The 26,061-nt window shown below is 45.4% G+C and overlaps 1 protein-coding gene across 3 annotated transcripts; it reads right to left on the bottom strand.

Annotated features, from left to right (window-relative positions):
- Positions 1–457: 457 nt before the first annotated feature.
- On the bottom strand, positions 458–25,876 carry QRICH1 (glutamine rich 1). 3 transcript variants are annotated; one of them, XM_015875033.2, is made up of 12 exons: positions 25,744–25,870; positions 25,046–25,106; positions 24,185–24,283; positions 21,266–21,595; positions 13,434–14,453; positions 10,583–10,760; positions 9,805–9,959; positions 8,909–9,023; positions 7,526–7,634; positions 7,046–7,197; positions 6,301–6,391; positions 458–5,506 (listed from the first exon to the last, which is right to left on the bottom strand). In XM_015875033.2, the coding sequence occupies exons 3-12, from the start codon at positions 24,200–24,202 to the stop codon at positions 5,314–5,316; spliced, it is 2,361 nt and encodes a 786-aa protein (XP_015730519.1). In that variant the 5' UTR covers positions 24,203–24,283; positions 25,046–25,106; positions 25,744–25,870; the 3' UTR covers positions 458–5,313. The 3 variants fall into 3 exon arrangements, with proteins under 3 accessions (XP_015730519.1, XP_015730521.1, XP_015730520.1); XM_015875035.2 differs by lacking the exon at positions 24,185–24,283; XM_015875034.1 differs by lacking the exons at positions 24,185–24,283; positions 25,046–25,106 and having other exon boundaries at positions 25,744–25,876.
- Positions 25,877–26,061: the final 185 nt, after the last annotated feature.

Here is a 26,061-nt window from a genome sequence, read left to right as displayed (position 1 = left end):
TGTGGGCTTCCAGCACCTTAAAGTGTGCACATGTAGGAGGGGGACCGGCTTCTTACAGGGACACGGAGTGACAGGACAAGGGGGAATGGCTTCAGACTAAAAGGGCAGATTTAGGTGAGATGTTAGGAAGAAATTCTGCACTCAGAGGGCGGTGAGGCAGTGGCACGGCTGCCCATTGCCGTGGATACCCATTGCTGAGGATGGGGCCCTGGGCAGCCTGAGCTGGTGGGATCAACCAGCCCATGGCACAGGGTTGGAGCTCTGAGGGCTTTAATTTCCCCTCCTGAGCCGTTCTATGGTTCTGATCTTAAAGAACAGTGCTAGCAAAGCCTACCTGAGAGGCACACGCTGATCTCAAGTGCTACTGCAGCACAGGCATGGCCGTAAATAGGTCAAACCTCTGTTCCAAAAGAAACACTCAGCAAAGATGGTTCTCAAAGAGACTACAACAAAAGGCTGCAGGGAAAAACATTTTATTTCCAAGCAGATTACAAAGAGCAGAGAATATAAGAGTAAAATTAAATTAAAAAAATAGTTGAGTGCATCTCTTTAAAATGATTTGTAGTGTGAGTTACTCACGGGGCAAAGCTACTGGAGAGTTCTGAAGGTCACTTTGCAGGATGCCAATCACATGTGCTGTTTAGATCAGGGTCAACATGGGAGGGACAGACAAGACGTATTTTGCATATAGGCTGCACACTCATTATCAAGCGAGGCTCTGGGCTGCAAATGGACCCTGCCTTTCTCAGACATCCTCTCCACCTCGTTCTCTCCTGCAGTTCCCTCTTGAGATCTAGACGCGGTTTATTGCTGCTGTAAGTGGGTTCGATCTGCCTCCCCATCCCGATGAGCTCAAACAAGAACAGAAGCAGGCAAACTCGCTGCCATGCACAAGGTTATTACAGGGAAAGCGGCCGCAGTGCTGAGAGCTGAGCTTCAGCCACACAGCAGAGGGGAACTGACGGGGAGGGGACTCAGCAGCCGCTGCACAGACTGGAGGCAGCGGGTCTGTGAAACTTCTGGAAGAAAACTGAAGATGCTTGTTAAGGGAGGAAGATGCTCAACTTAGCACTGCCAGCAGCTGAGGGCTGTTTCCTATGCATTGGCACGAGTGAGACAGAACAGGCTGAAACAACTGGATAAGGTACGTTCCCTGTAGTACTTGAGAGGAGCAGCTCCAGCAAGAAGATGGGAAGAAGAGTCCCATATAGGGTGGAAGACAGTTTACATCCCTCTGTAACAGTGATTTAAGAGCCCAAACACTAATTGCAAGTAAGTCACTATTAAAATCAGATGACAATGCAGAGTCCGTTAGCATCCAGCAGCACTCAGACCAGCAAGAAGATGAGCGACTGCAGTATCAGGAAGGCTGCACTGCATTTAAGCTCAGAGGGCTCATTTCTGCCATTTTTGAAGCTGTTCTTACCACTGTGCAGGAGGCCTGAAGATGGCCTGATTCATTCTAAGCACGCCGAGGCAGTTAGTAGCCCTGATGCAGCTGAGAAAAGACTTTAATTCTGCCCTAAGAGCAACAGCGCGGAAGTGGATTCTTATTTAGGGATCAGATTAAGTCTTTTTCATTGGCCCAAAGCAGGATCTACTTCAGAAACCAAAGAAATCTCTGAAGCAGCCATCAGACAAGTGCCATTTTAGGCCACTTTTAGACTGTTCCTTTCACTCACCACTTCAAGCAAAGGTAAAGAACCCCTCTCTCGTCTGTTCTCTGCCGTTTCAGCCATTACTGCTTAAAGGAAATACTTGAACTTTTGAAAGTAAATGAAAATCTAATGCTGCCACAGACAAGTGTGTAAGAGAGGCTACAGTGTTCTTTAAGAAAGCAATGCTATTAGTGTCAAGAGGTAGGACAATACATGAGCCTAATGTCAGAGTGTGAGGTGCTTTACAATAGTCAGTCATACTCTGCCTTCTACAGTTCCTTTCATATCAGAGAGACAAGATGGGCATAATTCAAAACCAACAATGCAGGGTCTTCTAGCTCGACTTCCTCAGCTTTAGTTATTTAAAGATTGATGCATTTTCAGCCTGCCTCAAACAAGGCATAGGGCATGGAGAGTTCTCATTTAATATATACACGCGTACAAGAGCTAGCAGTTTGGCACTCTTGGAGCTTAGGTGGAATGCCCTTTAAGCAGCAAACAAGCTGGTTATAGGAAAGTGTTAAAAAGCTATTTTACATGTTTGACTGGGAACACCTCCCAGAACTTGGATAGCAACCCCACGCCACAGCACTGTGCCACTCTGTGCACGCCTTCCTATGAGCCCCTACAAGGGAGCAGATACTGTTCTTTACTATCAAAGAACATAGTATTTATATTCCAGAAATACTGTACCTTTTAAACTAGCTCCAGAGAGCCAGACTAGAAGCCAGGCCCAGAAAAATAATCCTTAAGTCACAGTATATCGATTGTCTCTGAAAATAGGGAATGAATTAACACAGTGGACATTCTGATGAGACGGTACAGAACAGTACAGCAGTCCACTACTAAGTCAGCAAGTTCATCTCTTATATATGTCCAAACAACAAGAAAGTAATGGAAACACTTCAGTCTGTCAGAACACAACCAATCGCTAGGAGAGCTCCACAGCTCAGCACAGACAAGTTCCTTCGCTCTTAAGCTGTATAGTCCAAGGCCAAGGAGAACTCTTCTCTTACCAAGACTTCAGATCATTGTGCTCTTAAGGGCAGTCAGGAGAACACACCGTCTAGGATTTTTTATTTTTAGGTAATGTGGAATTTTGTTTCTCCTGAAACTTCAGCTGAATTATCTGTTCATCTCTAACCTGAAATCGCCCTGATACTCTCTTAAGTTATTGCAGCTTCTGGCAATTTTTAGAGTAAAGTGACTCTCAAAGCCACTTAATGAAGTGGTTTGCACACTTAGTACCCGGCAGATGACTCAAATACCCACTGCATTTCTGATGGAGACAGAGCAAGCAGCAGGCTCACACGAGTGCAGGCATGCTGGAGCTAGTTTCACATGCACTATTGCAGAGCACACACCAGGACTTGAGCACAAGCGGTCAATCTGCAGTTTCTCTCACATCACTGTGTCTCTCTTCTGAAGATAGGGCAAGCTGCCCAAAAGAATGGGAAGTCTGCTCTGTGCAAGCCCGTGCAGCATCCTCAACAACAACCACTCCCACCTGTTTGAAACAGTGGGAGCAGGCCCCTCACCACATCCTTAAATACTTGAGTTAGGGCCATTAAGTAGCTACAGTATGGTAAAGGGATTATAGGCTTCTGACAGCTGAAATGGCACTAGCAATCCTGACAGCTGCCTTACCAGGAGGCAGCTGCTGGCTCCCAATGGCTGAATTTCACTGAAGGTAGATGCTGTCAACATGACACACCATCCAGACACCATCTTCCCAACTTACCCACCAGGATGTGGACACCAACCCAATGTTATTTTCCCCTTGCATAACTCTGAGGTGAGAAACTAAGCTATAAGTAAGTCTATGTTAGAGTGCAGGTATCAGTAATAAGTGAGTGGCTACCTTACCTCTCTGCACTTCCTTAAGCGCAGAGTCCTATACAGGGAACAAACTAATCATACAACCAATTCGAGCACATCTGCTTTCTCATGGACACTGCCAACATGAAGCATCAGAGGCCTGAAGTCTCGCTAGGGCCACACACCTCTACAAGGATCAAGAGCACAGAAGTAGACAACATTATTCCTATTCTCATTCTATGTGCAGATTTACACATCCAATGGAGACGGCAAATCTTCCTTCTCAATACAAACAAGTGTTGGCCAACAGAAGCTTCAAAAAAGTTGCTTGCCTGTAAACAAGTTCTTTTATTGTAATACATATATAAGTAGATATCTATCCATGTATCTTGGAACAGGGAAGGGACAGGAGATGGAAAAGCAGGTAAGACAAGTTCAAGAAACAGAGTCACCTCTCTGCATCCAAGAAGCTGATGGCACAAATCACAAGCCTGGCTAGAGTGATCTCCCATTTCAAGCACAGCTGGCTACCCACTGGCTTCAAAAGAGCAGACTATTTGTTAATAATATAGAATACAGCAGCTATTGAAGATGCAGGAAGGCAAGGCTACATGGTTGGGGTTTATGATCATGAATGATGACAGAAGCTACACAGCTGTGTTAAACTCTGAAGAAGCTGTTACATGGCAGGAGTAAGCCACAAGCTGCTCCCAGAATGCCCTGGAAGGCCCTTTTCCCTCTGACACAGTTGCTATGGCGTGTTTGTAAAGGCAGGGAGAGGGGGATTTGCCTAGGAGTGAAGCCTCACAGGCTAGCCACAGAACATTTAGGACAGACTGACAGCCTGATCTGGTCTCACAGATCCATGTTCCTAGCCTGATACCAAGCTTCCATCAGCAGACAGCCAGGTCCTTTAATAGAATTTAATCCCCTTCTACCTTCCTAATTTGTCAGGGTGAAAGAAGTCCAGCAGACTCAAGCTGGAAAGCACAAACAGGGATGAAAACAACCAGTTTGCATACTGATCTTTGTTTAACGACCCCCCCACCCTCACAGCTCACTCTTCCCCAAATAAAGACACATTGTTCAATGGCATGTTGAAAAGACGTGCTCATCATTCTTAATAAACAACTAGAGTAAGAATACATAAGAGAAACAGGGTGGTATCTTTATATGATACACAAGTGTATGTTACAAGAATTCCATCAGGCACAGGAGCCTCAAGGTTTAAGGCCTCAGTATTAGGCCAAAAAAAAGAAGTGTGGTAAAGTTTGTACTTTTAACATCTAAAAATGTCACTTAAAGGTCTGAATAGAAATCAATGTTTGTTTGTTTTTTGTTTTCTTTGTATAAATGACAATTGTAGTTCACTCTCTCCTCTTCCTTCCAAGATAACAGCAAATTAATGTCCAAGCACAAGAAAAGAAGATGCCTGCCTCTCTTCCACTGGCTGAGCAGGTCCATCCATCATTCTGTGCCCTCTAGGCTGCACGTGCTCCAAGGAGACAGAGGCCCCAGTCATCCAGGCCAATCCTGTAGTTCATATTTTCTACATCATAAAAAAAATCAGAGTCAACCAGCAGCTTTCCACAGCTCCCAGCTTGCAGGGGATATGCAGCCTCCAATGATTCCAACAGTTTGGTGTGTTGGGTAGGATACACAATGGGTAGGTTTCCTTTAGATTCTTTTAAAGAGAAGAAGCCTAAAAGGGCTTCATAGCTACACCAATAAAAAACCAAAAACTTAGGCATCTCCTTTAGTGTAAAAGTCTGTACAATTCTTTGCTTGTCCCTCCCCCATCACCCCACCCCACCCCTTCTGAGCCAAGAAGGATGCCTTAGTGCATGGTGCTGGCATTAGCCACGGCAATAGCTTCCTGAATCTCTCGTATCACCAGGATCCGGGTGAGCATCTGCTCCATCTGCTCTCTGCTGATCGGCTGGATGGAATACCAGATAGGGCTGTTGGGGGCCACCACTGGCTCCGGAGTCAAGTAAAACGTGTCATTCCGGCCTTTCACACTCTGGGGGCTGCATGAGGAAGATCAGAAATAACCAGACTAACAGAATGTCCTGGGAGGGAGAGACCTCCCCTGTCCTCATCCCAGCCCTCACAAATCCTGACAGTGAACATCTGGCTGAGGAGACACAAAGGTACTTGTTCTGTAGGCATGGAGTTGCTCTTAGGGACAACAGTGGTCCCAAGTGTTTAAGCCATGCCAAGGTTAAAAAGCCATGGCAGCAACTACAAGTAAGTTACTTTTATTTCCCACTGCTAAGTATAACAAACGCCTTAAAGAACAGAGTGAAGCAAAATTAGGATATTTTTCACATGCAGGCGAGCTGCGGAGCAACCCATTAAGAACACATACTTAAGTTATCAGAATCATAATAATTCAGAGGCGAGTCCTTTGACGCTCCCTCCAATTTCCAGTCCTCATTTTTGTTCAGAAGCCAATTTGAATAGGACCCTAATCTCAAGCAGCAGATGCTTCCAGATCACTTGCTTGCAAGTCACAGGCAGAACAATGAGCTCATGCCAATGCAACAAACCTTCGGAGCAAGTATGAGATTAGAAGCAGCCAGCTCACAAATAACAGTTTGTCTCTTTAAATACCACAAAAAGTTCCAAGTTAAGTTAGGTGACCATATAGCAAAATTCCCACCCTCTCATAATCAATACCCTTCCCCATCTATGTAAATTTATGCAAATACAGAAACTGCCAGGAGTAAAATGCTGTCCTGAAAACTAGGCCAGCTACAAAATGCTGTGCAACCCAGACAGTGAAGACAAGCAATGACAGGCATGGAATGGAGGCTCTCACCATTTGAAGAGGTAGAAGTCATACAGCTTTATCGGGCACCTCAGGGGGTTCTCTGGATTCTCAGTCTGCTCTGCATACATGTCATCTGTAACTAGAAACCAACCCCCAGAAGTCAGTCAGACACTCTGTATGAGAAGCACAACAAACTGAGCAGTGCCACAGAGTCTCTCAAGCAGTAGTTGGTAAGAGACATGGCTCTTCCAGGGCAAAGCTGCCTGGTTCCTAGTACTCAAAGTATCACATGGAGAGCTTTCTTTATTCCAGGCAAACTGAATAATACAACTTCCCCATAGCCACTTCTCCATTTCTGTGTGCGCTCAAAGTGACAGAGACCTCACCACACAGAATGCAGTGTCTGAGCCAAATTCCAGCTTTGTGCTTTTAAGGGGACAGACCACATTTAGGTAATAATTCTACACAGTTCACGTGCATTGAGCACTCTGAAAAAGAGAAGTCTTTCCAAAGAAGTTTCTCCCCCTGCTCATACACACTAACAGTTGCCCCCTTGCCCACAAAACAGAACAGGTAAGTTATCCTTAGGTCCTGACTGCCTCAGGTAAGGTTTGCCTCCAAAACATACTTATTAATGAAAGGTACTATGCTCTCTCAGAGGGAGCGCACATTTCTTTCTCTTAGGCTGACAGTAATAATTGATAAAGCCTGGGGTTCTCACAGTCCCACCTGCAGATATCTCCATGTCTCTTCAAGCTCAGTAAATGTTCCCAAAGAAAATTCTAGACACTACCTTTCTGGCCTGTCTGGTGTGCACCATGAGCCTTCAGATAGCGGATACTCGTGCTTTTATCCTTGGGATTGGAAGGGTTCTTCTTGGTCTGCCTCAATACCTTGGAGAAGGCCAGCTTCATGTGCTGGTCTACTGTCTTCAACAGGAAGTATCTGTTCAGAAAAGACAATACGGGATATTCAGAGGATACAGCCTCTACAGCAACGCAGCTATCTTCACTCATGAGCCAGCTGAAGCTCAAATCAGCACCAAGTTAAAGACTATTCCAGCAAAGCATGCAACTGGCAGAAGTTTAGTTTCCCCTCCACTAGTTCTTTGCTTGTTGCACTGCATCTTCTTTGCCCGATGGGGTTGCAAGAGGGCTCTGTCTGCAACCATTCAAAATTTACAACCGTGCCTTAATCCAGCACAGCAGTTTCCCCAACAACCCTGACAGTGAAGTTTTTATGCTGCAAAAGTCTCACAGGCACAAGTACTTACTTTGTATTAAAAAACATCAGCGTAGTGAGTAAGGTGGAAGGGGAGTGAGCTCCCAGCTGCTTACACTCCCACAGCATCTCCTCTGTTACATGACTAGAGAGGACATAACCTGCAACAATCAAAAATCAGCATCATGCCAGGAGACAGTTACAGCAGGAACAGAGAGGCAGCATTTTCTGTTCCGTAAGGATGAAGATATTTGTTCTCCAAGGGAAGGAGGACATCTTTAATGATGTCAAGATTAATTAACCACAGAATTAACTTTTTTAATAGCAGATACAGTTAGGAAAACAATTGTATGTATACACATCAACCTCAAATTGCAGAGAATATACTCCTGCAATATGTCTAGATATTCCAGTCAGACAGAAATAAATACGTGCTTAAACAGCTTTTAATTAATGGCCCAACTCCAATGGAGATGCTCCTAATCCAATAATATGTGAGAGCAGGCAGGCCAGTATAACAAATCAGCTCTTGGCCCTGTGCACAGCCACAGTCAGTACACAGTGCCAAGTGATGTATTTGGACACATGGGTAATCCTTTGATTCTCAGATTTTTTTCCCTTTGTGTAGAAGAGGAAATACTATACTCCAAATACACAGATAAACAGAAAAAACAGACAGCTCTATAAACTCTTGGGCTTGTGGAATGACAAAGCACAGATCAAACAGCCAGAGTGAAAACAAAAGGATTCCTAAACTCACACTGCTATGCAGCCACGTAGCCTGTAACATCAGCTGCCTATCTGAACACAAGCAATAGCTTCTTCACTGACATCTAATCAGATCAAAGGCAAAGTCATAAGAAAACACATTTCTATTCTCTAAAAACACAACGCTTACTCTAGTTTTTGTACATAAAACCTGCCTTTTCTCAAACTGCCCTCTCACCCCTATTGCCATCATCTAAACACAGAGTAGAGATGAGCTGCTTTTGACTGGAGCAGCAGAGGCTCTGTGCTTTTATTTAAAAGGAAAACAAACAAACAAACAACCTGACACTTAGTGGGTTTGGATATGGAAAGACCATATCCATCTGACTATATGGCAACATCTCCCAAAGCAACAACGTATGTTGCAGGCAAGATGTATCAGCACTTCAGATGAAGCTCAGCTGGGATCAAGGATCTCCAAGTGAACCAACCTCATAAAAGCACAGAGTCTCCACTACCTGCTTTCTGATGGGCAACAAGCAATAGGTAAGCGCTCCTTAATTGAGGCTACAGCCTATGGATGGAACATTCTTTTGCCTGATCAGTATCATCTGTCTTAGAGACTTATTTATGCTGAACATTTTTCTATTCATACTACACACCTGCTGTAGCTTTCAATTAAACATTCCAAACTCCAGAAAATGTTAAAGTTCTTAAAAGTTTTTACCAAGGGGGGAAACACGAGGCTGTACATCCTTGAGAACCTCATGCAGCCATTCAGTGAAGCGAATATAGTAGAGATCCGAGAAGATGTCATCTACTCGCCCGTTTTCAAAGAGATACTGTAAAAGATTCATAACAGTCCAGTACAGTGGTAGTATGCTCCTCTCAAACAAGATTTTATCCTAAGAGCCTACACACCCGGTTACTCCATCACTTCACAGCACAGCGCTGAAGACTAATACATACTACCTAGGGAAGCGAGGAGCCCTGCACTGAGAACAAGTAATGTCAGGTACTATCAGGGGAGTGCAAAGACAGGAAGGAGAGACAGCAAGCAAAGGTGGTTGGACTTCACCTCTTATTTTAGATGTGTTCATTGGAAGTTAATTGACACGACTGTCCTGTGGACTCTAGACTCCTTCAGGTAAGGAGGCAGATGCCAATTCTCCTATCAGTTTAGTTCTGTTCCTGCAGCTCTTCCAGGAAGCTCACTAACATTACCAATTCAGACTTCACATGCCATAAAAAACTAAATTTTTACCAGTTAAAGCTTCAGCTAGATCAAGTCTTCATAGATTTCTCACACATCATCCCCCTGGCTCCTCCCTCCCCCAAAAGACAAACTTAAAAGGACTTATTCTCATAATATGACACTGAACTCATACTATCAATTCTTCATAAATTACTTCAGGAAAAAAAGAAACACACTACTGCTTATCAATTACATTTAGTCACTGCATCTTTTTTATCTTCTTATAATGAAGAAGCAAAGACTTCTTTCATATGAAATATTTGGGAAGCTTATTAGAAGCAAGTTTCACTTTCTATAAAGGAGAATCCTCCCTATATATCTCAACAACACAAACAGCTCCGCTGCACATAGAACTGTCCTTCCCCTACCTTCTGAATACACAGGAAGATATAATACAGCACATCTGGATCATACGGTTCACCATCACCATTCCGTGCTTCTCGTGTCATTAAACATAGACCATAATTCAGCTCAGCCACAGCAGAAGATATGAGATCTTCCTGGAACCTCAGCAGCTGACGTCCTGGGAAACAAAACAAAGCTGTATTATTTAAGCCATAAAGCCATATTATTTCTGACCTTTCAGGAACGATTTCCCACATCTCCAGCTCTGCTGTCTATCTGGCAGTCCTAGTAGTACCACATTCTCCCAGTACAATAAAGAAAACCAAAATAAATCAAGACTCTAAGCTGTCAGATCTACCAAAAAGATAAATGGGCAGGAATCCAAGAGGAAGACTGTGCCCTGCCAACTGCATGACGACTGCCTTCTTTTACCATGTACAATGAAATGCTGCCCTGCAGCAACAGGAAAACAGCAGCTCCATGACTGCTCTACCAGACTGGCTGGCACACACAGCCATTTTGTTCGGCCACACATTACAGTCATAAAATATCCTTTTCTACAGCCACTAGGCTAGTTGCTCAAGTCAGATCAACACAGACCTATAATATTTCCCTTGGAACACATCCTATGGCATGTGGATCACGCAATAATCAGTACTGCAAAGTAAATACTTGTTTAAACTCAAAAAAAACATCACTGACAAAAAGGTGCTTTCCAAGAGGAACAGTTAAACGGTTAATATTTCAAGTAGAGATTAGGCAATGACCGAAAGAAAAGAAAGCTCTTGTCACAACACATACTTCCAATAGGTGCTAGCCTATTTTGGGCTTCTTTTTCCAGCTCTGCATTCTTTGTCTGTGCCCAGCTTTTCCACACTTCAAGCCCTTCTTCTGGCTTCAGAGAGTTTGGAAGCAGAAGTTCAGGTGAAGTTTGCGGCTGCTGCTGCTGTTCTACTTCAGCAACCTGAACAGTCTGAGCCTGTGAAAGAAAATATTTCAGTTGCATATACTTTCAAACACAACAGTTGCATAGAAAACAATTAACTGCAGTGCTACCTCTAGCCCCAGGACATCAGCCTTTTGCAACACCCTCTCTAGAGTAGTCCAAGGCATGTAATCTTTGCTGTATAATTTACTGCTCATGAAAGATCATTTGTCTCTCCAACTATTTCTTTTTTTTATGGACGTATCTAAAAACCCTTCAACAAATCCATAATACTTGCTGATTGATGCATTCAAATGTCCTGCAGGACATCACAGGAGACCCAGCAGCCATGAGCAATTCTTGCAGCAGTGTCACAGAGAAGCTCGTTCATGGACAAGAAACTTCACAGAACTGAAATCCCCTCAAAAACAGACTTCTGGTCTCTTCTCCAACAGCAAAATGCACTACTGATTTTGCTCCAGTGTATTTTTCTTGACTTTATTCAACCTGCCAGGCTGAGCCACCACAAAAGACCACCTCCTCACTACAGCAAGAGAGGCTCAACTGCTCTGGCACTATTACAATCTGTGATGAAAATGCCGTAAACGTTAGTAATACCTGTAATTTAATGTGAAACACCCACCAAAAAATGCCAGCACAACACCACAATGAGACAGGCGATGCCTGTAAGAGCCTCAGACTGGAGCTTTCAGACTGCCTACCTCTGATTTGTTGTGCTTCTGTTGCTGCTTTGTTTGATTTTGCATCAGCTCACAACTGCTGTTTGCATATCAGCCCCTCCATCACCATAGCTGCAGCGGAAGACTATCACTGAAAGGCCTCAGCTTTTATAGAGGCAGACGGCAACAAAGTAGAAGCTGTCAATCAAGCCTATGTTGTAAAGAAGACAGGAGCCTAAGGGTGAGAACTGACACTCCCATCTCCATCGGAGCCAGGATTTTACCCCCACACCTCCAGAGTACTGTCCCATCAGCCTCCAAACAACAGAGACGTCTGCCAGCTCCAGCAAGATGGGGGATCTGCTGCCCTGACCTACAGCTGTCTCATCCAGTGCAAAGGCAACACACTGGAGTCATTGGACTGGAAGCTGTTTTTTAAATGACTTCTTGCATTCTTTCAAAACCAGAACAAAATAACTGTTTGTGGCTTGCCCCAGCTAAGCTGACACTGTCAGGGAATACCACAAAGTCTCACAGCTGTGAGACAGACAACACCCAAATGTGAGATGCTCACCTACAGCAGCTTTATCATCCTTCCTAGAGGAAAAGCACATGCCTTCCAGGATTGCCTCCACGTTTAGGGGGTTATGCAGTACTCAGAACTCCACAGACTTTTAATCAGAATACTGTCTTGATACCCAAATACTGTGGTCCACTACATACAGGAATACACAGCACTGGTAGGAGCTTTACAAGAAATCATTAGAGAAATTACGGAGTTTACACTTTGGAAAGGATTCTATGAATGTACTTTCAAAAGACACTCGAAATAACCTCCCCCAAAACACGTTCTGTAGAAAGGCAAGAAGTTCAACTTATTTTGAGCAATTGAAAGGAATAAAGTTATCTCCAATGTACCAATACAGGGGAAAAAAATAAGATCCTGAAAGCTCTTTGAAATCAACAGAACAAACAAACAATAGACAACAGCAAAAGAAAACAACAGATGTATTACATGACCTACAGGCTGTGGGTTAAAGTACAGCTTTATAGAAGAGGGCACCCAGCAACTGGTGCTTCATCAAGACATGCAGGGAACCCTTTTCATTGAAGACATGTGCTGTAGCCTACCAAGGTTATAACTTGATTCAGAAACATAGACATGATAACCAAAAAGCAATCCTCCTTGTCCCGCTGCTTCCTGATGAAGTAGAAGGCATATGTGTCTTTATAAAGCCAAAAGTGTTATTTTAAAACTGGAAGGAATCTGTGACAACACTGGTGCTAGCAGACGTAGGTATTCTGCTCTCTTTCCATTCAGCAAGAACAGGCTCTGACACAGATCAATCTCTGCACCTTCTGATTAAAAACAAAACAAAAAACTACATTCATTTGCACATATAAGACAGGTCATTAATTGCTCTATTTAACTAAGTTTAAAAAAGATCAGCAAATTTGGCTGCTATGTTTGCCAAGCATGACAAAGAGATAGTTACTTGCCATTAGTCATTATGGCCTTCTTGCACACAAGACATTTACTGGAAGCAGGTCGGTTACAGATGGGTACACCTGATCCATGAAGTCTGCTCTGACAACTAGTCAGACCTTGACATTTTAACTGGGCACTGGATCTGCTGGGAACTCCAAATGCCACAGAACACAAAGCAACCACAACTAGGCCACTACAACATTCATCCAACTGACTTTGTTGCTGCGGTCCCCACCTTTCCTTTAGACAGTTCAGGAACAGACTGCAGACCATGGAACACCTGCTACAGGGAAGCTACCAACATGCATTTGTTTATTCATTTCCGTTACAGAGATTAACACAGAACTTTCTTTTGGGAAGTTTAGCACTCTATAATTATGTACCAGTATTTACATGTGGCAGCCCTACATCAGGAGACAAATGCTGTATGTCACGTCCAGACCAGAGGAAGAGAGACATCACTGCTTCCTTGATACAAGCTGTTTGCTCACATTCCCTCTCCCCACAAAATCTGCAAGTTGTTAATTGAGGACCAAGACCCAAGCAAGTTAAACTTACTGAGCAAGTGACTTGTAGTTGCTGCTGCTGCTGCCCCTGCTCTTGGGGTGTGGGCTGCTGCTGTTGCTGCTGCGGGTCCCATATGTGCACTGTCTGTGCTGTGTTCTGGTATGTCCCGGCCACAGCCTGCACTGCCACTGGAATGTGGATGTTGCCATTCATAAACTGCGCTGGAAAGAGTGAATTAGCAAGAGTCTGCACCACTTCCTCATGAGAGTTCTTCACTACTGAAGTACTTCCCACCATCTTATCCTTGTCATCTTCCAGCTTCACTGTGGTCAGTGTCGTTGGGGAGCCACTGACGTGGACAGCATTGTAGGCCTCCTGAGGGATGGCAATGTGGGTTATGTTTTGCTGCTGAAGGTCACCACGTGGCTGAGCAGAGTAAACAGGGATGGTCCAAGTCTCTCCAGTGGGGCTAGTAATGGTCCCAGTGGCACTGTACAGGTGGGCACTGTCCACTGTTAGCAAGTCTGGCCTTAGAGAGACATAACTTTGTTGCTGGCCCTGAGGAATGGCCAACACTGTGGCAACTGGCTGCCCTGAAATAGCATACGATACAGTAATAGGCATATCCACTTTGCGTTTCTTCACCGGCTGAAGGACGCTAGCGGTGCTGATCCTCCTCTCTCCCTCTCGCGGAGAGCCTTGTTGAGAAGGTGGAGGTGACAATGCCCCCACTGTCTGGATCTGGATCTGCTGACCACCTGTGATGGCCTGTCCTGCAACAAGCTGTGCCTGGATCTGCTGGTGTTGTATGTGCTCCTCCTGTATCTCTGCAGCTTGGATCTGCTGGGCAGTCTGCACATGCTGCACTTGGATTTGAGCTGCCTGCAGCTGAGATGGGCTGGGGCTCTGAAGACATTGACTTTGTATTGTCTGGGAGGCCTGCTGCTGCCCCTGGCCTTGGATCTGCACCTGGACCTGTATCGGCTGCTCAGAAGCTTGATGGACAGTGAGCTGTGGAGAGAGCTGCTGGGCGGAGACCTGCTGCGGTGACTGCTGGACCTGGACCTGAACCTGCAACGACACCAATTGGGCAGTTAGCAACGGTGAGCAGCAGCAACCAGCAGCAGGGCCACTGGCAGAGATGGCATATCTCTGGAGAGAGAGATATCTCTCTATGCCCCAGCTCTTTGACATTCAGTTTTAATATATGGACTTAAAAACTACTACTAAAGATCTCAGGAAAATTAAACCAGGTGAGCTATTCCAGAAGTGCCCAGCTGACAGAATCAGGGCAGGTGCTGTGTTTACATGGTACTGTATGAACAGACAGAACAACACATGAGCTGCATCTCCATCCTCAAAGTGCTGCTGGCTCAAGCCAACAGACTGCAGGCCTGGAGGCAGATAGTCTTCAGTGCTGTTTCCATTGCAAAGTGCTATTTCAGCACATGCCTTGCTGTAGCGTTTTAAACATTAGAAGTATTTATCTGACAAGGATAATTAAAACCAGTTAACTTTTTATTATTTACTTATTCCATTTAGTTGTGCTTATTACCCAAGCCATTCAGCTGTATTTCTGTCTCAGGTATTTCACTCAGTGCTGAATATTATGGACAAAATACGTTAGTACTTGAACTAAAAGGAATTGTTTGAACCCTAAGGGAAATAAATAAATCCTCCTATGCCCAACCCAGGTGATGCCCTCACTCCCAGGTCACTGAGAGGTCTGCTCTCCTCTCCAAAGACTTACCCATTTCTCTCCTCAAACATTTTGCTGCATTTAACCTGTTCTCAGAAGTAACATCCCAGCCTTCCATCATCACCAGCTTCTCCAGGCTTCCTTAAAGCTTAATCTTAAGGGGGACACTCAGCTTTTCCTTGCTACAAGATTTTCTTGCAACAAGAGCTTTTTAGTGACATTTTTTAGGGCCATGTGCTGGCTGAGCCCAACACTGATTTATTTAGTCATAAAACTGTGTCTCCCTGCTCACATTCCCTCAGCCTCTTCCATCTCACTTATCAAAGCCTAACAAGTACATATAACATCAGAACAAACTCTACGCTCATGTTTATGCAGCACAGTTATTCAAAATCTTAACCCCACTTCCTACAGTCACCACTAAAAAGTCTTAAAAAGAACAAACCACCAAGGAGTCATTTGCAGCCAATTAAGAATAGCTAAGTAGCAAGTGGGGTAGCAAAATGCACCACTTGCAAACCAATTGTGTAAGTCACCTCCTGTTAGCAACGCATTCTGTTCCTGGTAATAACAGTGAATTTTAGAGGTTCCTGCTGACAGCTGTATGCAGTATACTGCAATCCAAATGATGTGGACTTTATATAATTTCCTGCAAGGTAACAAGACACATACGACCTTGCACCAGCACGGCAGCTTAAAAAGCTGCATCAGCAAGGGATTTGCTCAGGAGTTAATTGAAAAGGATGAAGTCACCTACGGGACAGCTCTTCAATTCCATCTGATACTCAGACCACACTGCCCCACACTACGAGTAGTGCCCGGCAAACAGGCCCAACACAGGTCCCTGTCCTGACTTCAGTTTAAGAGAGTCAATTGTATTATATCTCTAAGACAAGAATTCTCCAAAATAACAACCATCACTACTACTAGTCATCATTAATGTAGCCTTTAATACTAATACAAGCCCTTGTTCAAAACACTGTCAGCAAGACAAAGGTGCAAGATGAGTCAATCTAAAATGCATTATAACACAGTAGATTTTCAGTTTAAATGTGAGAAACACATTTAGAATCATGTCAGAAAGAGGTAAAGGTATAATTCATCCCATATTTCTATAGTGTAACTTAAGAATATGCGCGTGTTGACTGAGAATACCTCAGAAGTACCCCCACCTTCACTATACATGCAATTTTACATTCAAGTCTGTTACCCTCCTCTCTTTGTATGTATGAAATCGGTATTTCTGTTACTAGCAGAAAACTTGAAAGCCTGCTCCTGCAAGGAGACAATTTCATAGTGTTAAGTGCAGTTAGTAAGGCTGTGAATTGGGTTTAAGCAAGAGGCACAGCCTAAGAACAGACCAGTACTTTCTTCTCTCTTCTTTTACAGCCTAAGCTCACATCTCTAAAAGCCATGGGCAGCTTCCATCACTTTCAGCAGGTGAGTATCATGACCTGCAGTCATACAGTGCTCTGCAAGAACTAAATCCTAGAACTAAATCCTCACCTCTAGAACGGGGATGTCTAGCTACTGTTCTAGAGGACACAATGGGGTTTTTATTTTCTTAAATATCCAGAGAATGAGCCCAGTCCCAAAAACGCTGTGAATGTCAGACTCCAGAACCGCTGCAAGTTCTTCATACTGTAAACTGTTGACATCACATTTCCAAGTAGAGGTTGCTCCTATTTAAAGGCATATTGAAGCTCTCCCTACTACATATTACACATCCCTTGTGAATTACATAGCTATTTTTATCAACCATATTTTGCAGCAACTCCCTCTCCATTTCCCAGTAGCTTGCACCCCAGGAGCGCTACTAGCCTACACTTCAGATTTAAAGACTTAACTCATCTGGGACAGAAGGACAAAGAATTAAACAGCATCAGTGGCTGGCTTTTTAAAATACCCTTTACAGAAAGAAATGTTTTAAATTTGCAGGCAAAGACCAGAGACAGCAATGTTCAGCACCAAGGTGAAGGAAGACCATTACGCTGGGAATGCCTGGATTATACTGGTGCAATAGAATAACAAACACATCAAGTCACCAGCACTGGAAGACTGCTTACTGTCAGAAGTTTGGACACAACAGCATGTAAATAATCACTTCCCAGCAGGCTGCAATTAAAGAGAAATGCATTTTTACCATTAAATAGCTAGAAGTTGGGCCAAATACTTGCAGACTAGAGAGCCAAAAGCATTAGATCCCTGCCCTGTCTTGTAATAGCAGGGTAGAACCAAGCTTCATTCCCTTAAAGGGGGAACCTTGTGCCATTTTAAGGAAAAATAAGAAAGGAACACACATTTTATCTAGAACTGAGCACATACAAAGAGAAGATCAGTAGCCACTCAGTAACACCGAGCCAAAATAAGACTATAGCTCACACCTTAGTTTCATCTGAAGGCAATCCCAAAAGTTAGGCTCGAAACCCAGGACAGGCAAGAGGGGACAAGCGGCAACTCGCTGCAGAAGTATATTCCAAAAGCCAGCAGGAGCAACGCAGTGAACTTCCACAACTGAGCAAACCAATGGAAGTAAACCACCTGGTCAAAAACGTTGATGAGCTGAATTGCAGTTTCCTGACTATTCTCAGCCCCATTTAAAGCTTAAAACGCACTTCCCTCAAAACCAGTGACTCCAGCACTTAGAGTTAACGCTGGAATAAATGGCTCCTTCTAACATTAGGTGAGAAGGTACCTACAGCATACAGATAAGCACAAAATAGGTGAAAAGACTGATCACTGAAGTAGCAGGAAATGGTGAACTTGTTATTCAACTGCCTTACAGGAAGTCCTGCGCTACCTATCAAAGTAAATAAGGCCTACAGGGAAAACACAAGTCGACTGTTCAGAACCACTACCAGACACTCACTCCAGGTTTTTTCCTCTGCTCGTTCATCAGCATCAGTGAGACAATGCCATAGACCACAAAGGTATTTTGCATGTTTCAACACTTACCATATCAGGATTATGTTGTCAAGCTCCACTCTGAGGCAGGATTTAGACCTAAGTCAGAACACATGAAGCAAGGACAACAAACAGCTTCTCTCTCCTGAAGAGGAGTCTATATCCATACATAAGAACAAGGAGGAGCTATCTTTAAAACACCACTCTGTATTACAACCATTCTTTGAAGCAGCACAGTCCACCCTAGTAAATGTTAATTAATACTAGCTGCTACACTAATACCTCTTATTAGAATGCTTTTCAAAGATAAGCAAACAGGAGCCCTACCTTGTGTTAGAAAAGCAGGCTGAACCCCAAACCAAGACAGGGACAAGGGGACAGCCATTTCCACCAGAAGTGAAGGAAAGGTAAATTCTCTGCAGAGCCAAGGATAAGATTTTCTTCTGAGATACTGAAGCACACCTTTTCCTGCTTTATGTTACAAACAATGCCTATACTGGGCTGAAATCATGGAACAGACTGGAAGAAGGATAAAGCAGAAAGAAATGAGCACATAAAGAACTGGGGAATTAGAAGGGCTCAAGCCTTCACAGTTTACGCAGTCATTTAATCATTCTCTATCTAGTTCAGCAACCTAGCTCACCTGTACCATCCTCACCTCTTCCCCAGCACAAGGAGCTCCTGCAACCTTGCAATCAGACTGTCCTAAGACAGGTTAGAACAGATGAACTTCCCTACATGCACTGAATTCACCCTGCAAGACAATGACTCTTCACTGATGTCTTTCCAGCTACATCCTGCAGGTAAATACGAGAAGTGAAAGGAGGAAGGGGCTCACTACTGCACAAATACTGTGTTCTCTAAGGAAGTCAGTGTTAACATTTCTTCTTGCTGGTGTCACCAGTTCTGCAGCTTCAATGGCCAAAAATCAGCTAGCAGAATCTAAGCTGATAAAACTCTTACTCAACTGCAAGTGAGCAGCCCCTGACACTACACAGGGTCTGACAACTTGACATGCTAAACCATTTATTAAGACATAACACCTAACTGTGATACTGAGCATGAAAGGAGCTCCAGGGCACTTGCACCGTAGCACCAACTTCTATATAACTTAACGGAACAGTCCCATCTACTTGGAAATAAACGTTAGGCAACAGTTTGTTGGATCTTTTAGGCAAGAAAACCCTACAGTGGCAATTTCTCCTTCAAAGCATATTTTGCCAGGACAAATGAAAACAGCAGCAGTCATGCACTGTCTTTGTCTTCAGCAATGAAGACAGAGGATGAAACCTGAGCACTGTCTATCCTTATGATCATAGGGCTGTCATCAGCACTTGCAGCCATGAGGTCATCTGACCTGTGATATTATTAGTCACCTTCAGCAACACCGCCACGCTGCCAGATAGAAGCGCAGTCATTCAGAGGGTCTTCACTGATTTGCAATTGGATTAGCAAGAATTAAAAAGGATTATCAAGTCAAGAACTGGGATTATTTAAGTTTGATTAAGATCTCAGAAGATGACCAAAGATTATCATAAAACAGCAAAGTGAGACAGAGGAATCAGAACACACTGCTGTGGTGGAACACTGTCACCCCCAGAGCCCCAACACAAAGCACAGAAGGCAAAACAAACACTACTGTCTGTACTGACAGATGTGAAAGCAGGTATACTAAAGCAGAGTTGCATCAAAGGCAAAGGAGAAAAGTACACAATGTATTTTACAAAAGCTTTTTGAGAGCTTGACTTTTGTTAAGATTTTTTTTCCATTCTCCATAAGGTGCAGGCCATTTGGTTTACAAAACAGGAACATAACTGGCAGCAACTCTATAGTTATTTTCAAGAAGGTCAGGAGCGCGTGATATTTGACCTCCCTCCCTATCTCTGTTACTAGGAGGCTTGCAAGGGTCAAGCCTGAACTCTGAAGAGTTCCAGAAGGAGGCAGCAGTAGGAAACACATGCATTCATACATATTCCTTGTCAACTTTATGATTGGTATGAGGCCTTTAACATCTTCAAGGCTGAGGCACTGAAAAAGCCCTAGTCCTTCTACGAATTCTTCTGCTGAACTGAAAAATGAAACTTCTCCCCCAAAACGTGACAGTAGACAGAACCAGTGCCACCCCTGACCACTTCTAATAGACTCACACAGAGATCTAAGGCATCTATCTGTGAGACTAGAGGCTTTTATTCTTCAAAAGCCTTGTGTCACAAGTTACTGTAGGGCAATGGGTTACAGAAGTCCTAGCTGAGCATTCAGTTACTCAACAGAAAGAGTAATTGGAGACAAGTTACCCAATGAAAGAGGAAAGTTTGTCTTTACGGTAGGATAAGAGCGCACAAGTGAGATGTTAGCACAGGTCTGTACCGCAGCAATGGTACCCTCATCTGTTGCAAAAGAAGAAAGCTCACAACCTTAGATGCAGGCTGCACAAGTCAGAAAGCTTCCCATCTGAAGCGTATCAAAATCACAGCCACAGCCAGAGTTCAGCCATTTGGAGATGCACCTTAAGAGAACCTTGGTAACGCCCCACCACCTATGAGCTCTTTAAGGAGTGTTTGAGGACCCAGGCAGCTGGTCCTCAAAGTTACATATTTTTCTTGATGTCTGATTTTTCTCATTTAATAATTAATACAAATTATTTTAATACCCGATAAAAGAGCTGCAGAAGAATCCTACAACTGTGCAAAAAAGCCAACTTCCATGACATATACGCTCCTTTTAGAACACCTTTCACGAAAAGCATCTTCCTATGGTTCACAACTTACGTCAACTTCTGTGCATTTCTCTCCACCTTTAAAAGCCAGCTCGAGAACTACAGCTTCCACAACATTCAAGTAAAATTATTGGAAGAGTACTGATTTCATAAAAAAATAAGCAAAAAAATAAAAGCAAAAAGAGTGAGATCCCACAGCCACTCTAAACAACAAGAAAAAGCAAGACCAGCAGAGGAGGAAGGGTATTTATAGCTGCTTCACAGAGTGCAAGGCTTCGGGGAGCTGTGTACATGCCAAAACTGTCAACCATTTCTCAAATAGGTTACACCACTACATTGCTATGTATGTTACTCCTCCTACAGCGGGGCTCAATGGAGGCTCAGCAAGACAAATTTACTACCAAATTCCTTAAACAAGAGGGAAACACTGTTCTGTATGAAGCTGAATGGTCCTGCTTCTTAAGCGCCTGCCTCTGGTTTCAGGTTAGCCAGTAGCTGGCTCTGAGCACTATTCTGCAGGTTAACAAGTCATATATACCTCCAAAGATGATTTAAGATGCTTACCTGGACTTGCTGGGGTTGCTGAACCTGTATCTGCTGCTCTTGCTGAGTTTGCTGCTGGACACTGGTTGTCACAGGGCAAGCAAGTTCAAGCAAAGACCCGGCCACCTCTGTGCTGTCCGTGTAAATGCAGTTGCCTCCCTGCTGGTACACCATCGTGGTGGTGGCTGTCTGCTGAAACTCCTGCAGAGCTTCCGGCCCCTTGGAAGCCAGGGAGTCCAGGAACTCCTTCATCCTGTGCTGGGGGATCGTTCGTGCCTTCACACGGATGTATTCTTCAAAGGAAATGGTGTTCTCCAGAGAATTATTCATATTGCAAGGTCCTGAGGGTTCCTTAAGGAAAGAGAAAGTGAAAACTCTTAACTACGGCGCTCCTCTGGTGCAAGGATATTCCCAGCTCCAGTGACTAACTTCTGATACTGAGCACCATATGAAATCCAGCAAACATGTAGGGCCAGATGCCCTGAGACAGATGCTTTAGCTTTGTAAGGCACCTTGCAGCGCTACAAATTAACCCTCAGCAGTTCAGGGAAGTCAGAATGCCACCAGGTACAATCATGACACCTATTTCAAAGAGCTCACTGCCATGTAACACCTTCCAGAATTATATCTCACCCAGACCAGGCGAGTCTCATCACAGAATAAATCAAATCACAGATCTCATTCGTTTGCAGCATGCAACGCTAGCGAGAGAAGTTCAGAAATCAATACACATGGCCCTGCTTCACAGCCATGGAGGTGGGAGAACCAGGCAGGGTGTTCTGCCAGGCCATGCAGCTCTACTCTAAACAGCTAATAGGAAGCGGAACAGAAGAGCAGCAGACGCAGCATTCAGCCCTCTGCTATTAAAACTAGTAGAGACCTATCGATCTGAACACAGCAAGTGAAAGGAGAGCACTGGAATCAAGAGATTCCTCAAACAGAACTACGCACACGGAGAAGCAGAGCACTGGAAATTAAGCAGCCAACAGCAGCATCGGTTCCTGTTACCTTTTTAATATAGGAAAAGATTAACGAGAAACATTTAAAGACAGCAGAGGGACAGCGGCAGTCAGATGATTTGGGAGAGTGAGTGCAAGGAGGAAAAAAAAAGATGACTACACCTGAGAACATTAGAAAGCTCCAGGGTACACACTGGCAGCGTTCTTCTCTTATTGACTTAACTTGTTTAAACCCACAAATTGTTTCTGTCTGCAGTGAGCATACTGCTTGTTTCTAAGGTACTCATTAGTCCCGATACAGGGTAAATGGATTTGAGCTCTAACACCACCAGCTGCTGAGATGGCTGTGAAAAGACATGAAACAGCACAGCATTCAGACTAGGAGAGGAGATGTGTTATTACCAGCGGAGAGGTAGAAAAAGGGACAACATCACTGTATGCACATATTGACTGCAGTACTTAATAGAAGTATGAAAAGCAGAACCCTTAGCAACAGTTCACAGTGATTTAACCAAGCGGAACCAGGACAGAGGTTTTTGATTGAACAGGAGACTGCAACAACCGTGTGAAGACGGGAGCAAGTCCAAGGCTGTCAGTGGCGTAACCGCACTGCCAAGTCCAAGCCCAGCTCCCACCAATACCAGCAAGCGCTACAGTGATCTCTAACCACTCTCTGCTGTTACGTGACAGCAGTCCAAACACACTGAGCTTTTGTTTACATGGAGAGGTTCACAGATAGCACGTTTGACCAGGCCCACGTGAACAAGAATGAACACCACAGGTAAGGGAATGTGAGGCAACTTGCTGGAATTACTACTTAAAACATGTACCAGTTTTCAGTGATACAAAGCAGATGATAGCAGTGTTCACTTGCTAAATACAACAACTCCGTAGAAATTAGCAAACAGAAGTTCCCATAGAGCCCAGAGCTGGACAGAGAGACAGTTCTCCTACCTGTCAGTCATTCTGCTCTGACAAGTTCTCAGGCGTGTGTGACAGAACCAATAATGCTGCTCACTCAGTTGCTGACTCAGCAAGGTTTCCTCCAGGAGTCACTCAAGGAAAAGCTAAGCACATCTAAGCTCAATGCTCAGCTTTTCCCACTAAAGTGGCTCAGCTGATGCTTTGCACCTTTTCTTCCCCATCAACCTCGTTCCAGGTGACCAATGACTGCATGTACCAAGGTGACATCAACCAGAGATTAAAGTTACGAATGCACCTTCAGGGACTCAGACAGGACCTACACCCAGCACACAAACTCATCTCACACCTAACTGTAAGAAGCTCTGGTAGATGCTCTCAAGCAGGTAAGCGTATGAGTTATTAACTTGTCTCAATTTTCTACTTAGAACTTGCACATTTTCTAATTAAGTACCATGGTGAAGCTTTTAGAACAGCACAATCACAGTGCACAGCCACCTGCAGGTGCATTAGCAGACACAGCCTGCAGAGGGGAGACTTGTAGGGAAGAAGCCTCAAGGATGCAGTGCCAGGAGTCCAGCAGCGAACACTAGCAGCTGTTCTTTGACTTTAGTGCTGCTGACGTGAAAACCAGCTGCTGCAGAGCTGGGAGGGCTCACCCCCTGGTAAAGTCCTGCTTTCCTCCTTACTGCTGCATTAGCACTTATTCTGGTGAAATGGCTCAAGGAATCAATTGTGTCATAGGAGATTATTCACTTTCTGTTAATCTTGTCAAGGGACATCGGTAGTTATCCATTACCCCAAACAGCGAGTTATGTCATGGGACTACACCCCATTAAGGCTCATATACTGCTTTTAGAACTCCTACCCTTCTCCCAGGAGCTGCTCACACACACATCATGCTCCTCCACAGCAGAGATCAGAAGCTACCAGAAACTCAGATACATTAGCAACAGGCTCAAAGATCAGCAAGAGGTCCACCACCAAACCACCACCTACCTCTTCTGACCACCAGGAAGCAGAACAAATAGCATGAATTTCTTACATACAAATTCCTCACCCTGCTCAGCTGCTCCATCCTAATCAGCACCACAGTCAGCCTACCATTCTGGTCTTGAGAATCTTCCCCTGCCACAAGCTGTCACAAGGAAGCTCTCACCTAGCACAGAAAAACCTTTGTTGTTATTGGCATGAAATCACTACACCAAGAGTCACTAACACATAAAGCACCAAAATGCTTCTGTAAGACACTGCAATGTGTGAAGTCCCAAGCATGGAGCAGAACCCCACTGTGCCACGTGGTAATGAAAGCATCATTCCTGCTCCCAAACAGCAACAGGACCTTCCTTTCAACTCCAGCCAACAGAAAGGCACCACAGGTAACAGAGCAGCCTGGGCTCTCTCAGAATCATTCCCATCTACCCAAAGGCTGCTTGGGGACATACTTAACAAAGCACCCAATGGCTCAGGCTGTGCTTCACAGCCACACACAGCAGCACAGGTACCAGGGCTAGGGAAGATTCAGGAAAGTAACGCTGTAACCACAGAAACCACAGTTGTTACAACTAAACTCACCCACGGTTCTGAAGAAAACCTTTGAATACATTCAACAGGCCAAGGTTCTGCAGCTGCCACTTTCATCAGGATACGTTCCCGTGAACCATACGACACCCATTAGAAACAGCAAATTCTCACTTCGGCCTCAGCAGCACATTTTTAAGCCCAAAGGGCAGGCGGGCAGAATGCTTCCTTCGCTCTAAGTGGATGTAAGCCCTCCCTGCTCAGTACAACCCCATCTTCCAGGCACTAAGGGCACAAAGCCCTCTGACGATCATGAGCACACACAGTTAGTTCATCAACTCAGCCCGAGGTTACTGAGAACACACACACGACTCGCAGCATGTGGACGATCCAGACTCACCAGTCACCATGGTGCATGTATTTCTGCTGCTCTTGTCCTGAGCTCTTAGACTTGTAACGTTCTGGAGAAGACAGAACAAAGAAGCCCTTTCCATCCCCGCTTTCTTTTTCTTTATTAAAAACCATTTTACGCTCAATAGGTTTTGTCACTTAATACGATCGGGAAGAGATCCGGAGGAAGGCGGCGCTGGGAGCCCTCCGTCCGCACCTGTCAGTGCACCGGGCTGGGGAAGGCAGAGCTGAGAACAAGGCAGCAGCACGAGGCGGTGACACAGCCCGGAGCTCCCGGCACAAACCGCCCCGTTCCCGCCGGCCCGGCCCGGCCTGCACAGGCCGCGGGGCGCCGGGCCCCTCCTTTGTTCCCCGCGGGCCCCGGGCAGCCCCCGCCGCCGCCCCGCAGCAGGAGCCATGTTTGGGCTCAGGGTGAAGGCGGAGGCCGCAGCCTTCCGGTGTGTGCTGCCGCCGGCCGGGCCAGACGGAGGGGAAGGAACGGGAGGGAATAGGAGGGAACGGGAGGGAACGGGAAGCAATAGGAGGGAACGGGAGGGGATGGAAGGGGGACGCGGAGGGGGGCGCGCCCCGCGCGCTCCCGCCGAAGTGGCGCGCGCTCCCGCCGGGCGGGGCCGCCCCGCCTCGCCTCGTCCCCCCGCCCCCCCCGGCCCGGCGATCCCGCCGCGCGCCGCCCCGTCCCGGCCGCACCTCAGCCCGGTCCCGCTGCCGCCGCAGACTCGCGCCGCCGCCGCCTCGGCCCCGAGTCTTTTCCCCTCACAGCTCCCTGGGCGCCATCTTACATTCAACCCCCCGCAGCCAATCAGCGCGCTACCTCGGCCTCGCGAGAGCGCGGACCCCAACTCCCGCGAGAGCTCGGCGCTCGGGCCCGCCCCGCGCCTTAAAGGGGCCGCGCTCCCGCGGTGGGGGCGGCCGGCGGGAGGGGCGGGCTGAGAGCGGGGACACGCGTGGGGGCGGCGGGGACGGCGGCGGCACCGCGGGGCGGGACGGTGCGGGGCTGGGCACGGG

Source organism: Coturnix japonica, chromosome 12 (assembly GCF_001577835.2).
Source record: "Coturnix japonica isolate 7356 chromosome 12, Coturnix japonica 2.1, whole genome shotgun sequence".
Classification (NCBI taxonomy): domain Eukaryota; kingdom Metazoa; phylum Chordata; class Aves; order Galliformes; family Phasianidae; genus Coturnix; species Coturnix japonica.
Note: the sequence above shows the minus strand (reverse complement) of the source record. Positions and strands in the feature narration are given on the sequence as shown.

Bases quoted from the DNA above. Each gene is read 5' to 3' on its own strand.
- QRICH1 (XM_015875033.2), bottom strand. The intron at 9,960-10,582 runs GTATGTGTTGTG...TTTGTTTCCCAG, and splicing joins TAGGCTAGCACCTATTGGAA to GACGTCAGCTGCTGAGGTTC. The intron at 7,635-8,908 runs GTAAAAACTTTT...TGATTGTTGCAG, and splicing joins GCCTCGTGTTTCCCCCCTTG to GTTATGTCCTCTCTAGTCAT.